At 35.6% G+C, this 17,017-nt stretch overlaps 1 protein-coding gene and 1 pseudogene across 1 annotated transcript; one reads left to right on the forward strand and one right to left on the reverse strand.

Annotated features, from left to right (window-relative positions):
* Positions 1 to 555: 555 nt before the first annotated feature.
* Positions 556 to 1,889, reverse strand: LOC120168215 (annotated as a pseudogene).
* Positions 1,890 to 14,418: 12,529 nt separating this feature from the next.
* Positions 14,419 to 16,914, forward strand: LOC120168211 (outer envelope pore protein 24A, chloroplastic-like). Its single transcript, XM_039177009.1, is given in 4 exon segments — positions 14,419 to 14,720; positions 14,820 to 15,176; positions 16,738 to 16,771; positions 16,774 to 16,914. Coding segments are annotated over 4 exon segments (633 nt in total). The 5' UTR covers positions 14,419 to 14,522; the 3' UTR covers positions 16,818 to 16,914.
* Positions 16,915 to 17,017: the final 103 nt, after the last annotated feature.

Consider the following 17,017-nt stretch of genomic DNA (forward strand, 5'->3'; position numbering starts at 1 on the left):
CTTGTGTTAGAACTATAGGTTGTTATACAGTTGAGGACGTTGAGAGCAGTTAAGGACTTGTTGAAAGTTGGTTACGTTTGCATGCCTGGAGTGTATGAGCTATGATGTACCTATATAAGCATGGATGAAAGGAATTATGAAAGAATTCCAGGAAATTATAGTTTCGTTAAAGCTCTCAAAGCATACCAGTTGAAGAAAATTCTGTCCGAAATTGGAGGATGAAGGTCGATTCTTACAATTCTTGAGATAGGATCCAATTTGGGAACAAGACAAATAACTGCTGCAGTGATATTCTATCTCTCTTCAATGAACGAACACAAGAAATTCTTTGGATGAAGCAAATAGGTGCTGCAATTCTTTGAATTTTGGTTAAAGGGAAAATACGAATGTGACTATAAAAGCCCTAATTATTCTTAATCTTGATATCAAAGAGGAGATGATGTGGAAAATGAATATTATGATGATTTAGAAAATAATTATTAATTTATAAATGATATGGAAAAAGAGATGTGATTTTTTTTAATTAAAAGAGACATTTTATGTTTTAACAAGTGATTCTCAAAATTTTCCCTATATTTACGTTGTTTCATCTTCTAACTCATCAATTCTCTTCGTGCTCTCTCTTGAGATCACCTGGAGGCAGAAAAGTTTCATTGGACAAGCCACGAATGTTAAACTCAACCTCGTCGATCCACCAAGTTTCTTCGACTCGCCTCTTGTGTTTATGCGACTTCCCGTATCTGTAAAGCGTCGTGATGGTCTTCCCACTATGTGCAATGTTGATCCCATCGACGTGCTGGTAATCTTGGACCATCGATTCCACGCTGGTCTCCCAAAACACGCTGTCATTACTAATAGCGGTCTTCATCCTCACCAGCTTTTTGTCCTCGAACATGGCGAGAAGCCCCGTTCTTTGGCTGAAATAACCCCAGATCGTGTGATGGATGATTTCCGCTTGAGGTGAACTTTGAGCCTTGAGTGCCTCTGAATCGGTTTCGAGCTTGAGTATGAAACAATCTTCATCGTTAATAGCTTGTTCTCCTATGCAAAGTGCATTGATAAATAAGCTGGCCGTGCACCTTGGGTCCAATCCCTGCGGAAATCCACAAAGTGAACAATTTGGTAATTGCATTTCATCTAGGAAAAACAGTCTAAAATGTACCTGTGAGAATCGTAGTAGGGATCGAGGAGGGCCTCGATGTGCATGATCGGATTGTGAAGATGACTGGTTCCAAGCAATCTTACCGTCACAGCCTGCACTAATTTTGAAACCAGAGACAACTAGTTCCAAATACCACAAATCAGGGTTCTTCTGCCACAATACGAACCCCCCCAAACTCACAACTTCCTCTGTTATGCACCATATCATCACCCAGCGGCATCTCGGAACCCTGCATCTGCATCTTCCCCACTGCATACATGTTTCTTATGGAATTCAAAGCCGAATGCCCCCCACAAGCGGCCACGTATTGCTGAGTTATATATTTTGCAGTCGAAGCTTCCTGTTTCGTGCATCCACAAAAACAAACAATCTTCGTTATTCATTTCAAATGATGAACATATATGGAGAAGACATGGAAAGAGTCGTAACATACAATGGAACAATCTTTGATTGAACTTGAACGCATGTAATTCTCCAAATCGACACAGAAAGAGATGAGGGGAGCACCGACGATCTTAAGCAATGTCAAGAACTCGTTGTCGGAATTAGCCAGGAGAGACGTTGAGCTCTCGAGAGATGACCGAGCCTTCATGAAATTACGCATGTTCTGCCATCGTAAAATCTCATTGCTGCCCATCTTGGTGTACATTTCCTCGGGTATAGGCACTTCCAGGATGGTGTCTAGGCCTTCTTCGTTATCGAGGTTAGGCCAAAGCTTCATAATCATAATTGCAAATCAACTCTCCCAACGCTCCGAAAATTTGGGGGTGGGGAATGAGTGACAAAAGCTACAAACTTTGATATTTTCCCGATGAAAACTGGTTTGTTTTTGGTCGGAAATTATGTTGATGATCACCTAGAATGAAATAGGTTAGCAGGCTTTAGGATTTTGGGAAGATTTTTATAACTTTCTATATGATTATGAGATTGGCATGTATTAATATATATATATATATATATATATATATATTAAGGTTGATTGTTTATTATTATATTTTACTATTTGTTAACTTTAATTTTAGTTTATTTTTGTTTAGAATCTAGTTAAAAATATAATAAACTGCTTGCTAACCAACCATTATAACAGAAAAACTAACTAGTCTAACTACTTTCAACACTCCCCTTAAGTTGGGGTTGAAAAACATCTTTAACATCCAACTTGTCCATCAATTACTCATGTTGTTGCACTCCCAATGCCTTAATCATGATATATGCTAATTGTTCTTTAGTTTGTACATAACTCGTCTGAATCACTCCTTGCAGCTTTTCTCTTACAAAATGACACTCTATCTCGATATGCTTAGTTCTCTAATGATAAACGTGGTTAGCAGCAATGTGAAGTGATGCTTTGTTATCACACAGAAGCTTAGTTGGTTGCGCAACTTTTAACCCCATCTCAGTAAGTATCCCATTTAGCCAAACGATTTCTGCAACAGTCATGGCCATACTCTAGTATTCTGCTTTCGCTAAAGATTTAGCCATTGTACCTTGTTTTTTAGACTTCCAGGAAATTAATTTTTTCCCCAACTTTATACAAAAATCAGTTGTTGATCTTCTTGTCATTGGACAAGAAGCTCAATCTGAATCACAAAAGGATATAACATCAAAATTTCCACCTTCATCAAGATTCCTTGTCCTGGATTCTTTTTAATGTATCTTACTACCCTCAAGGCTGCTTCCATATGTGAAGTCTTTGGTTGCTGCATAAATTGGCTTAAAGCATGCACAACAAAAGGTGTCACAGCTGTTGAAAATTCAATATTAGCCTAAATAAGTTCACACCTAAATTAATTTGATGTCATTGCTTACATCAATTTAGTTTTGATGTCATTGCTTACATCAATTTAGTTTGGTGAAAATTAAGTATTTTTCACATGTTTTAATTTCAATGGTTTAGATTATTTAGTACTTATTTTAAAGAGTGGTTTAGATTGTTTCTTGTAACCTATAAATACCCTACTTGTATTTGAGTTTTATCATCCAACAATCAAAGCTTAATTATAAGCATTTGAAAGCTTTCTTAAGAGTTTTTCCCTTTTGCAATTTTGTGAGATTATTCTAAAGAGTTTTTTCTTCTTCTCGGTCAATTAGAGTTTTTACTCTATTTTGATTCAACAATTGGTATCCGAGCCACGTTTTTAAGGTCTCTTGAAATTCTGAGTATGCTCTGTGGCTGCAGTTTTTAACTGATCTTCCACATCAGAAAATATTTCTTGAGTTATTGTCGAGGTTATTACAAACCTTGTGGAGCTTCTTTGTGTTTAGAGTAATTTAGTACTCTGTACATTTGTTACTCAAGCTTGTTCGGTGTAGTCAAAGCCTTGCCGTTAAGATGGGTGATCTTCAAGTAGTTGGAGGGATCAAGAAGCTCAACAACAAAAACTACAACACGTCAGCAACATGTATGGAGTCATACTTACAAGGTCAAGACCTTTGGGAGGTTTTCAGTGGTGGTGAAGTTACATAACCAGCGACAGAAGATGCCAATGGAATATTGCGAAAGTGGAAAATTAAAGCAGGCAAATCAATGTTTGCTTTAAAGACCACAATTGAAGAAGAAATGTTGGAGCACATTCGGGATGCTAAAACACCAAAGGAAACATGGGACACTTTTGTTACACTCTTTTCGAAGAGGAACGATACAAAATTGCAACTTCTTGAGAATGAACTTCTATCAATGGCGCAACGCGACATTGCGGTTGCCCAATACTTTCACAAGGTGAAGTCGATATGTCACAAAATTTCAGAATTAGATCCGACAGCTGCTATTGGGGAAGCCAGGATAAAAAGAATAATTGTCCATGGTTTGAGACCCGAATATCGAGGGTTTGTTGCCACTGTATAGGGATGGCCGACACAGCCATCGCTTGTTGAGTTCAAAAATTTGCTTGCAGGTCAAGAAGCCATGGCCAAGCAAATGGGAGGAGTCTCGCTGAAAGGTGAAGAGGAAGCGCTCTACACCAGCAAAAGCAGAGGCACTTTTCAGCGGTATACTGGCAGTGGATCTAAAAAGGATGGTGACAAGGTGAAAACTTACCAAGGAAATAGAGGCCCTCATTCAGGGGGAGCATCCAAGAATCGCGGTAATAGTAGAAAGTTCAATGGCAAGTGTTATAACTGCTGGAAGATGGGTCACATGGAAAAAGACTGTTGGACCAAGAAAAAGCCTGTTGAAAGTAATACTGCTACTTGTTCGAAGGTGAATAGTGAAGATGGTTGGGATGCTGAAGCGTTTTTTGCTACGGAGGAAGAAGAATTAGCTCTCACAGTAACAACACCAGAACGGATTGACTACAAGAATGATTGGATCGTAGATTCTGACTGCTCAAATCATATGACGGGTGACAAACAAAAGTTGAAAAACATGTCTGAGTATAATGGAGGTCGTGTGGTGGTGACAACTGACAACTCAAGGTTACCGATAACTCACATCAGTAAGACAATAGTTACGCCTCGATATAATACTAACCATGTGCAACTCCAAGATGTTTACCATGTCCCAGGAATGAAGAAAAATTTGCTATATGTGGCTCAACTAACATCATCAGGCCATTATGTCTTATTTGGTCCCCAAGACGTGAAGGTTTATCATGACGTCAAAATCTCAGAAACACCAACAATGGAGGGACGACGTTTGGAATCAATTTACGTGATGTCAGCAGAGTCTGTATATGTAGACAGGACAAGGAAAAATGAGACATTAGATCTATGGCACATGCGGTTAGGTCACGTTAGCTATTCCAAGCTAAGTGTAATGGTGAAAAAGTCGATGCTTAAGGGGCTTCCTCAACTAGACGTGAGAATAGACACGGTCTGTGCGGGATGCCAGTATGGTAAAGCACACCAATTACCATATGACGAGTCGAAGTTTAAAGCAAAAGAACCGTTGGAGTTGGTTCACTCTGATGTGTTCGGACCGATTAAGCAACAATCAATTAGCGGTATGCGGTACATGGTAACATTCATTGATGACTTCTCCAGGTATGTGTGGGTTTTCTTTATGAAAGAAAAATCTGATACTTTCTCAAAGTTTAAAGAGTTCAGAGACTCCGCTGAAGGAGAAGTGGGAAAGAAGATATGTTGCTTGCGCACAGACAACGGAGGAGAATATAGATCAAACGAGTTCTCTCAATACCTATGGGAATGACGAATACATCATCAGTACACTTGTGCCAACACGCCACAACAGAATGGTGTAGCGAAAAGAAAAAACAGGCATCTTGCATAAATTTGTCAAAGTATGCTACATGCAAAGAATGTACCTGGAAGGTTTTGGGCTGAAGCAATGATGACTGCAGCCTTTGTGATCAACAGACTTCCTCAACCAAGGTTAGGATTTGTTTCACCCTTTGAGAAACTATGGAACATAAAACCTACAGTTAGCTACTTTTGAGTATTTGGTTGTGTATGTTATGTGTTTGTTCCTGATCATTTACGGAGCAAATTTGACAAGAAAGCTATTAGATGTATCTTTGTGGGATATGACAGCCAGAGAAAGGGGTAAAAATGTTGTGATCCAATTAGTGGAAGATGCTACACGTCACGAAATGTGGTATTTGATGAAGCATCTTCTTGGTGGTCCTCAGAGAAGGAGGTGTTGCCAGATTCGAGAGAATTTGGAGACAATCTACAATAAAAGATGGAGGAGCATGCTGTTCAACTTCAAACAAGTTCAGATGAATCAGAAGATCCAAATGGCGATGATGTCGAACAAAGAGTGACTCAGAATCCTTGGCAAACTGGCGTGTATCAACAACCAAACGAAGAAGGTGGGCCTAGTGAAACAGAAAATCAATTCCACAATCTCAACTCCGAAGGTCAACAAGAATACGAAGGCCAAATCCCAAATATGTCAATGTAGCCATAATTGAAGAAGCAACGGAGCCTGAGACGTTCGAAGAAGCATCGAATAGTTCTGAGTGGATGACAGCTATGAAAGAAGAGATCGATGCACTTCAGCAAAATCAAACTTGGGATATTGTACCAAAGATAAAAGATGTGAAACCCATATCTTGCAAATGGGTTTACAAGATAAAGCGTCGTCCAGATGGGTCAATCGAGAGGTACAAAGCGCGATTGGTAGCTCGTGGTTTCTCTTAACAGTATGGACTAGACTATGATGAAACATTTAGTCCAGTGGCGAAACTTACAACCGTACGAGTCTTACTTGCACTTGCAGCCAACAAAGACTGGAACTTGTGGCAGATGGATGTGAAGAATGCTTTTCTTCATGGAGAACTAGATCGAGAGATCTACATGACCCAACCAATGGGTTTTCAGAGTCAAGATCATCCTGAATATGTGTGTAAGCTGCGAAAAGCACTCTACGGATTGAAACAAGCACCTAGGGCGTGGTATGGTAAGATTGCTGAATTTCTAACGAAAAGTGGTTATTCAATAACACCTGCAGATTCTAGCTTGTTTATCAAAGCCAATGAATGTAAGCTAGCTATCGTGCTAGTGTACGTGGATGACTTAATCATAACCGGTGATGATGAGGTAGAAATTCTTCAGACGAAGGAGAATTTATCAGTTCGTTTCCAGATGAAGGAACTTGGACAACTTAAGCACTTCCTTGGTCTAGAGGTTGATCGCACACACGAAGGAATATTTCTATGTCAACAGAAATATGCTAAAGATTTGTTGAAGAGGTTTGGAATGCTCGAATACAAGTCAACTTCAACGCCAATGGAACTAAATATCAAAATGTGTGCACATGAAGGAAAAGATTTGGAAGATGCAACAATGTATCGACAATTGGTAGGTAGTCTGATCTACTTAACCTTGACCCGACCTGACATTTCTTATGCAGTTGGTGTGATGAGTCGGTATATGCAAATCCAAAGAAGCCTCATTTGGAAGCAGTTCGACGAATACTGAGATATGTGAAGAATACAATTGACTATGGTCTTTTGTACAAGAAAGGTGAAGACTGCAAGTTAGTTGGTTATTGTGATGTTGATTATGCAGGAGATCATGACACCAGGAGATCAACAACTGGATATGTGTTTAAGCTTGGCTCCGGAACAATTTCTTGGTGTAGCAAAAGATAACCAACGGTATCATTGTCAACCACTGAAGCTGAGTATCGAGCAGCAGCAATGGTAGATCAAGAGAGTACGTGGTTGATACAGTTGATGAATAATCTACATCAACCAGTAGATTATGCAATTTCGTTGTATTGTGACAACCAATCGGCAATTCGGCAATCGGAGAATCCTGTCTTTCATGCAAGAACTAAACATGTGGAAGTACATTACCACTTTGTTAGGGAAAAAGTTTTGCAAGAAGAGATTGAGATGAGACAAATCAAGACAGATGAGCAAATTGCTGACTTGTTTAAAAAAACTTGAGTGTTGGAAAGTTTGAACATTTCCGTCGTCAGCATGGCGTGATTCAAAGAATGGAGGCTAACATTAAGGGGGAGTGTTGAAAATTCAATATTAGCCTAAATAAGTTCACACCTAAATTAATTTGATGTCATTGCTTACATCAATTTAGTTTTGATGTCATTGCTTACATCAATTTAGTTTGGTGAAAATTAAGTATTTTTCTCATGTTTTAATTTCAATGGTTTAGATTATTTAGTGCTTATTTTAAAGAGTGGTTTAGATTGTTTCTTGTAACCTATAAATACCCTACTTGTATTTGAGTTTTATCATCCAACAATCAAAGCTTAATTATAAGCATTTGAAAGCTTTCTTAAAAGTTCTTTCCATTTGCAATTTTGTGAGATTATTCTAAAGAGTTTTTTCTTCTTCTCGATCAATTAGAGTTTTTACTCTATTTTGATTCAACAACAGCAGACTTGGCACCACCCATTCTTCTATCCTCTATCAACTCCAACGCGTATTTTCGTTTATTTAACAAGATTCCTTCTTTAGATCTCAACATCTCAAAACCCCAAAAAAGTCATAGTTTACCCAAATCCTTCATATGAAACTTCTTATTCAATGTCTCCTTATGTTCTTTAATCATGACCTTACTATTACCGGTAATCAACAAATCATCAACGTATATGAGCATAACAACAATACTGCTACCATTTCCTTTAGTGAAAAGAGAGTAATCATACTTACTATGTTGATATCCTTCTCGGATAAAGTTTAAGCTAACTTGAGATTCCACTGCCTTGATGCCTGCTTCAAACCATAAATGGATTTTTGCAGTTGACATACCCGAGACTTCCCCTGACTGCAAAACCCTTCTGGCATGGTCATAAAGACTTCCTCCACCAAGTCACCTTGAAGAAACACGTTGTATACATCCATTTGATACAAGGGCCAACTATTAATGGAAGCAATGGCAAAGACTGTCCGAACATGTACAAGCTTGGCCACAGAAGAAAAGGTATCGACATAATCCATCCCCTCCTTCTGAGTGTACCCTTTGGCAACAAGAAGAGCCTTGAATCGCTCAACATCACCATTTGCCTTGTACTTGATCTGATACACCCATTTACAACCGATCGAAGTCTTCCCCAATGGTAGTTCAACGACAGGCCATGTGTTATTTGATTCTAAAGCATTAATCTCTTCTTTTATAGCTTGAACCCACAGGATTTTTATGGCCTCAGAAAACGTTTAAGGTTCATGAAGTTTAAACATAGCAGAAACAAACAATTTAGTGGAAACAAGTAAATGACTATAAGACAAACAATGTGAAATAGGGTACTCAGGGGTGTTTGTTTGTCTTTTAATGGATTCATTCAGCGCTGAATGTTGAACCGTTCATCATTCAGCGCGTTTGTTTCGCACCTCTGAATGATTCAGTGCTGACTGATTCAGCAAAACAGTGCTGAATGATTCAGCACAGAAGTACATTCTGAATGATTCAGAGTCATTATCAAACAGCATGTCACATTCATAGCTAATTCATACAGAGCCTCTGAATTATTCAGTATTTGAATCATTCAGCGTTTAATCATTCTGAAGTAAACAAACGACCCTTACTTGGAATGGAGGAGGATTGATAAAAATGAACAAAGTCATTTAACCATTGTGGAGGTTCGAAAGTTCTTGAGGACTTACGAAGAGGATCATTAGAACTAGAAAAAACAAGTTTAATGTGAGGTAAAATGGGATCAATATTTGGTATTGAAACTAGTGATGTATTAGTTGAAAGATAAGTGAAGAAATAGGTGATGTATTAGATATTGAAAATGGTGATGTATTAGGTGAAAATGGGTGAAGGGATAGGTTCAGGAATAGATGCAGGAATAGGTGTAATGGTGAGATGCAGAATATGTGTGAAATTATGTGAGGAAGTAATAAATTACTTCCTTGTTGACGAAAAAAAGTCTGTCTCCAAATTAAACATGACATACCCTTTTTGAGTCATAGAGTAACCCATAAAAACAGATGGGACAACTCGAGAAGAAAATTATCTTTACAAGACGTTTGAGTTGTATATCCCAAACAACCAAGACCTTCAAAAGAGAAAAAAATTGTTTTTTACTGTAGAACATTTGAAAAGGACTTTTCCATTGTAAAACTGCAGAAGGTAGCCTGTTGATGATGACAAGCGGTTTTAACACATTCCCCTCAAAACTTCATTGGAACGTTTAACCGAAACTCAAGGCTCGAGCCCTAACAAGTTTTTATGTTTTCTTTCAGCCACCTCGTTTTATTGGGGTCTACGAATACAGACTTTGATGCAAGACTCCTAAAGAGGTAAAAAAACTATGATCCTTCATTACTAAAAAAACTCTGAGCCATTACCACTTCGGATGGTTTTCAAAGAATAATGATGGTTTTTAACAAGCTGAAAAAATTGTTTAAGGTACAAAATATTGTCACTCTTAAGTCGAAGAATAAATCCAAGTCATTCTGCTGTAGTCATCAACTATGGTTAGAAAAAATCTATGCCCACGATGTGTAGGTATATATATGGACCCTATAATCTAAATGAATCAATTCAAAAAGTTTAGTGGATCTAGAAGTGCTATTAGGAAAAGGTAGTCTAGGTTGTTTAGCAATGACAATTATGAATTTTCACACAACTCAATTGATCAGAATGAATGAAAGATTTTTTTAACTTGGTGATACTTGCATGACCCAACCGAGCATGCCACAAATCAACATCATCAACAGGAAAAATCATACATTCATCAGTATTGGAAAAGAACAATGAACATTGTTTGACATAGAGGAAGTTTTTGAAGACAACCAGATAACTTGAAGTGTTGAAAAAGTACAAACCATGTGACTCTTACCCACCTCACTCTCCCAGTGTAGAGATCCTAAAGAATGCAAAAGTCAGGATAAAACTTACTGAACGATTAAACTTACGCGTAAGTTTGAAAGAAGATTATGCGAAAACTGAGGTACATAAGCACATTGGGGATGACATATTCAGAATTGAAAGGAAAAGATCCAGTATGCGAAATCTGGTTTTTTTACCATTTGTTAGAGAGACAAAAGTGACTCCGAAGCACATGAAATTGGAGACTTAAGATTATAGAATTCAGATAACATATGATTTGTTGCGCCTGTATCAAGGATACACCAAACATCATTCTTTTTAGCCACAAAACAATCAGAAACCATACCTACTAAATTTGCTGTTGTCTCCACGGATGGACCTTTGTTAAGCAGTTCAAGAATCTGACTATATTGCTCACGTGTGAACCCGGATGCCATTGTAACCGTCTAAGGATCTGCCACTCTCACTTCTGACTTGATCCCTTTTCAGGTTTATTAACCACCATAGCTGCTTGTGAACCCTTCCTTCTCGTGAATTTGAAATCTGGAGGAAACCCGTGAAGACGATAAGAATTTTCTCCTTTGTGACCTTTAATATGACAATGGTCACAAAACCAGTAAAGAGATGACCTCCTGATTGCGTGAGACATTCGAATACATTGCTGCAGATTCAATCAGAGGTGTCAGTCCAGTCAGCTGAAACCTATGCAATTCCTCCTATGTTATCATCGAGTTACGCCTGATTTACTGTTGGTAGAGGTTGCATCAGTAAAATTTGGCTCCTCACAGCTACATAGGTTTCATTCAAACCCATAAGAAACTGGAATAATCTTTGTTGTGTAACGTTCTGATTTTTTTGTGAACCCTCACACCACAAGAGAGAAAAGGCACTAACGAACCATACTCATCCCAAAGCACTTTAGTCGGTAAAATAAGATAAAACAGTTTACATCGCAATCTCACCTTGCAAAAAAATATTCTCCAGCCATCCACTTTGTTGAATCGCTCTCTTAGATCTTCCCACACTTGCGCCGCCGTAGATGCAAACACGATCCCTGCCGATAAATCTTCGCTAACCGTTATTTAATATCCAGGATAAAATAATGTGTTACAACGCTCCCATGCGAATGCAGACCTCATCTAACTCTTCTTTTTGTAATCTCCATCACAAATCCTAGTTTATTTTTGGCTAACAACGCTATCATTAAATTACATACAAGACCGATAAACTGCTTGCTAACCAACCATTATAACAGAAAAACTAACTAGTCTACTACTTTCACAATTTAACAGTCGAGATATATATTTTAACTGCTTACCTTCATTACCGTACTGTTAATTATAATTTGCTTCCAGCATTTTCATACAACTACACAAGTAGAAATCAAATTACCCTGAAAATTTGAATCATTTTTCATATATGGAAGGAATAACAAATGTGAATTTCCTTATTTTAGATATTTTTTCCCTTTTATGTAATTCTTTTGGAATCACTAAGGTGTGTTTGTTTTTGTAGAGGTAAAAGTCTGCAGTCTGCGACCACATCTGCGGCATCTGCAAAACTACACAAGTAGAAATCAAATTACCCTGAAAATTTGAATCATTTTTCATATATGGGAAGGAATAACAAATGTGAAATTTCCTTATTTAGATATTTTTTCCCTTTTATGTAATTCTTTTGGAACACTAAGGTGTGTTTGTTTTTGTAGAGTAAAAGTCTGCAGTCTGCACCACATCTGCAGGCATCTGCAGCAGAAGAGGTGGAACAAAGTCTGCAGTCTGCAAGAAGAAGACTGTTTGTTTTAACGTCTGCAGACTGCTAAAATAAACTGAAATAAATAAACTGATTTTTTAAACTATACTCAAATAACCATTTTGCTATTAATTTTTAAAAATTATAAAATGTCATTAAATTTAATGAATTATTACAAAATAGTCACTATAATGCAATAAATTATAAAAGTTCGATAATAATAATATTTTTATAGTATTTAGATAAATTATTAATAATTTTATAATCTTTTAATAAATTTAATAAATATTTTATAATTTTTTAAACTTTATTGACGAAAATGACCATTTGTATATAACTCAACGATATCTAATATACTTTATTTGAAAAATATATTAAATAAATATTATACGAATTTTATTATTAAATTATTACATCTATTGACTATTAGATTTTGGTTTTAATATTATATATCATTTTAAAAATTATTATTAAATCAATCGATAATGAAATCAATTTGATTTTAATTCAATCTGTTTGTTTCAGTTTAAGTAATTATTAAAAAAATTATATTTTAATTCTCAATTATTATTGATTCACAAATATATCAATACTCGATTTTATAATATCATTTAAATCATCTTAATTTATTTGAGTGGTACAATCCGATCTAGTAACATCAAAAATATATATAATATATACTTCAATATACATCAATTAGTATTTTCTATTTAGAAAAAAATATTATTTGTTTTTTTATTTATTTATTTTGTATAAAGATACTTTCATACTTTACCAGAATTAAATGATAAGAATCATATTTTTCAAAAGTGTGAATATTTTTTTATTAAAACATTTATTTTGTCTTTTAATGCTAATAATTGTATGTCCCCGTGATTTTCTAAGTTTTATATAAAAAAAGTTTACTAAGTTTAATTGTATAATTTTTTTTACTAAGTTTAATATTTTTCAAATAAAGTATATATATATCGTTGAGTTATATACAAATGATCATTTTCGTCAATAAAGTTTAAAAAATTATAAAATACTTATTAAATTTATCAAAAGATTAGAAAATTATTAATAAATTTATCTAAATACTATAAAATAATTATTATATTATCGAACTTTTATAATTTATTACAACATTATAGTGACTATTTTGTAATAATTCATTAAATTTAATGACTTTTTATAGTTTTTAAAAAATTAATAGCAAAAATGGTTCTTTGAAGAGGTCAGAAGAGCTTTGAAGACATAAGTCCACGTCTGCGCCAAGAAGAGGGCGTGCAGGCGTTAGAAGAGCTTCTATCTTCTAAAAAACAAACGGTCTGCGAAGCCCAATGTCTGTTCGTGATCTGCACGGCACAGACATAAGAGCTTTTAAGACATTAAACAGTAAAAACAAACACCACCTAAGTATCGTATAGTAGTAAAATTTACTTGAACTCAGTAATTAATTGTGTTCATTATTTATGGATGCGACTTTCACATAAAATTTAAATTTGAATAGAGATAAATTAAAGGAGGACAAATAAAAACATCAATTTAAAGTTATAAAACAATTAATTTTATATAATACTCAAACAATTACTATACATTCAAAGTACTAAATTAGACAATCAAATATTCAAACAATCATTAACACTAAAAGTATTAATTTTAGGGTTAATATGTATGAACATGAAATTCTAACATAAATTATGGTTAATTATTTTAAAATTAGAGCAAGGCGAAATCCAAAATCTTACAATAACAGGCTTATGGCCCATTATTTGGTTCCTCCAGGCTTAATGAATTTCAGCTTATGCGATGAAAGCCCAACGATCAATTGAAGACTTTAGCCGTCCAGCTCCAGCCAAAAAAAATACGCGGCAAAGAGAATAGAATTAGCGATGGACATTAGTCAGGTTGGATCGAGTTTTTGGTTTATCCGACCCGACCTAAGAACAAGGGAGTTTCCACCCAAGATTCGACCCGACCTGATCAAAACAAGGTTTCATTCGACCCGAATATATGACTTAGAAATCCCACCCGATCTTACCCGAAATGATAAAAAAATATTTTTATTCAATAAAAACAATGACTTAATTGAAAAAAAAAATTATATATAGAGAGATTATTGTAATCATTCTTAAATATATAAGGTAAAATTATATTTTTTTCGGGTCAGGTCAAATATTTTTCACTCTAAACCCAATCCGAATTTCATACTTAAAAAAATCCGACTCAATCCAAACCTAATTCTTTTTTAAAAAAATTCGATCCGATCGAGACGAAACCTTCGGGTTCAAGTTGAGAGCCCATCCCTAAATAGAATATCTTGGATGCTAAACATTACAAAATCCAAAGAAAAAACACAAACCCTCGGCAGTTCCACCAAACTCACCCTCTTGTTTCGGTTCCTTGTCTCTTTCGAAGAAAAATGAAGGCGTCATTGAAAGGCAGATACACTAATGACAAGAGCACCGCCGCCGTTACCCTTTTCGTCAACGCCGGCGATGCCAAGCTCCGCGCCTCTATGACTGATGCCACTGTCGTCAAGGGTCCCAGCCTGAACGGTTTGACTCTTGCCGTTGAGAAACCCGGCTTCTTCATCATCGACTATGACGTCCCCAAAAAGGCACGCTTAACTTAAAAATACCAAAGTTTCTTTGACTAAGCCTTTAATTAATTTATCATTGACGTATTTATTTACTTGAATTTTGTATATTTGGTACAGGATTTCCGGTTTCAGTTTATGAATTCAGTTAGGGTTGCGGAGAAGCCGTTGAAGCTGACTTATATTCACAGCAGAGGGGACAATCGGACCGTGGTGGACGGGTCCCTGGCTTTTGATTCTGCTAACAAGCTGTCGGCTAATTATATGCTTGGTACGAGGAACTGTAAGCTCAAGTACAGCTACGTGCACGGAGGGGCTACAACTCTGGAGCCATGTTATGATTTTGGGAAGAATGCGTGGGATTTTGCGATTTCGAGAAGACTGTATGACGATGTATTTAAGGCAACGTATCTGACATTGAGCAAGGATTTGGCCTTGGAGTGGTCGAGAAATTCTAAGTTCAATGGGACTTTTAAGGTAACTGATACTATCTACATTGTTCCTTCTTTATTTTTTTCTTTGTTTTTTTTTATCGATTTGTTCGTGTTTACGTTTCATGGTGTAGTCTTAAATCTGCAGTTTGGATCCTGAAATTGATTTTCAATCCGATTTAACTAAACTATTTAATTATGGAACTTGGAAAAAGTGACCGATGTGGTTGCAAATCATAAATTATAATGACAGAAGTAAATTAAGGTTTCACAGACAATGGCTACAGGTTTTCAATCTCAAATGCTGAGAAGAGCTTGAAGCAATCAAGACTTTGGATTGCTTGATTAGTTTGCTTATATCCTTCTTGGATTTACATGCCATTATATTTGTTTAAGGGAAGCTTTTATCGAATGACATTGGTGTTTAGATTAAGATATAAATTCTGAACTTAGGTCATGCTTTTGAAGCATTACGGTGGTGATTTATTGGGTGGGAGGCTACTCTTGCTCATGCAATCTTTATATGATCAAGTGAAGAGTTTCTTTTCTTGGCCTGGGAGTTTCTAGATGTATACACTGTGGTAAGGAGTGGATTTTATCGAAGAGAGGGTCATCCTGTATTGAGATATATGAGGATGCTCTCCTCTGATGGGCGAAAAAATTCCGACTAAGGCTCATTTCTTTGATTGGAATGCAACCTATAAACAGAACTTACTATTTGTAATGACCCAAAACAAGGCAAAGTTCTTAGTTTGGAATCAATTCATAGTCTTCTTGCATTGTCAGATAGCCTTGGTGGAAACAGATTGATCCCTCTGTTGGTTTTGAGCAATTTAGGAGATGGGTAACCCATCTTGAAAGCTCTTAGACACTGTGTTCTGGGAAAAAAAATGAGCAGAACACCCATTATGCATCTAATACTGAAACTTGAGAGTATTGTTTGCATGATGCGATGAATATTACTAATAGTGGATTTTGGGGGTATATTACCGGGAATGTCATTACCTACCTTCCTTAGGTATTATTGGATTACCGACGATTTGGACTAAAATGTCTTTAAAAAAAATTTCTTTCAAAAATATTTTATTTTCTGTCATTGAATAATAAAATTCTACGAAGGTTAAATTACAAATTATTCTTAAACTATTTTAGATTTACAAAAAAAATCTATAATTAAATTTATATGAAGTTCAGGTGATAAATAAATTTTAGGTGATAAAATAAATTTTACCCTTTATTAATATTTTTATATTTTTAATTTGTAAAAAAAATTATATAAATTTTATGAATTTAAATTTTTTAAAGAAAATATAAATATTTTCTAACTTGTTAAAAAAAACAAATATATAATAAGAACAATTTGATCAATATACATTCTAATAATCTTTTATTTCTTTAATCAAACATGGTAATTTTACATTCCTGTTAACCAACCAAACACAAATACAACATTCCTAGTAATCCTATTCCTGATAATCTTTTTTCTCACCGATAATCTTACATTTCGTGAAACAAACGCATCCTTAATACCATTTGTCGGTCATGACTTCTTGCTTTGTATTGTAGGATATAATAATTTCTAACCATGTTTGCTTTTTATTCAACAGATTTCAGCATCCGTCAACCTGGCTGAAGTAACTAAGATCCAAAGATTATTGCGGAGAGTTCTTGGGATTTGGAACTGTGATGTTGTTCATCAATTGTTTATTTGCTTGTTTGAATCATACATTTGGACAAAACAGCTTAATGTAAGCTCAAAACATAATGGTGTTACTTTTACCAAACTTTTTATTTGATCAAATTGAATACCAGATCGCCATTCTTGCAAGGCCTTGGATTTTCGAGACTTCGTTTTCCTCTTTTATGATGATATAATGCAGCTCATAT

The sequence above is a fragment of the Hibiscus syriacus genome, unplaced genomic scaffold (genome assembly GCF_006381635.1).
Source record: "Hibiscus syriacus cultivar Baekdansim isolate YM2019G1 unplaced genomic scaffold, ASM638163v2 tig00111715_pilon, whole genome shotgun sequence".
In the NCBI taxonomy this organism is placed as follows: domain Eukaryota; kingdom Viridiplantae; phylum Streptophyta; class Magnoliopsida; order Malvales; family Malvaceae; genus Hibiscus; species Hibiscus syriacus.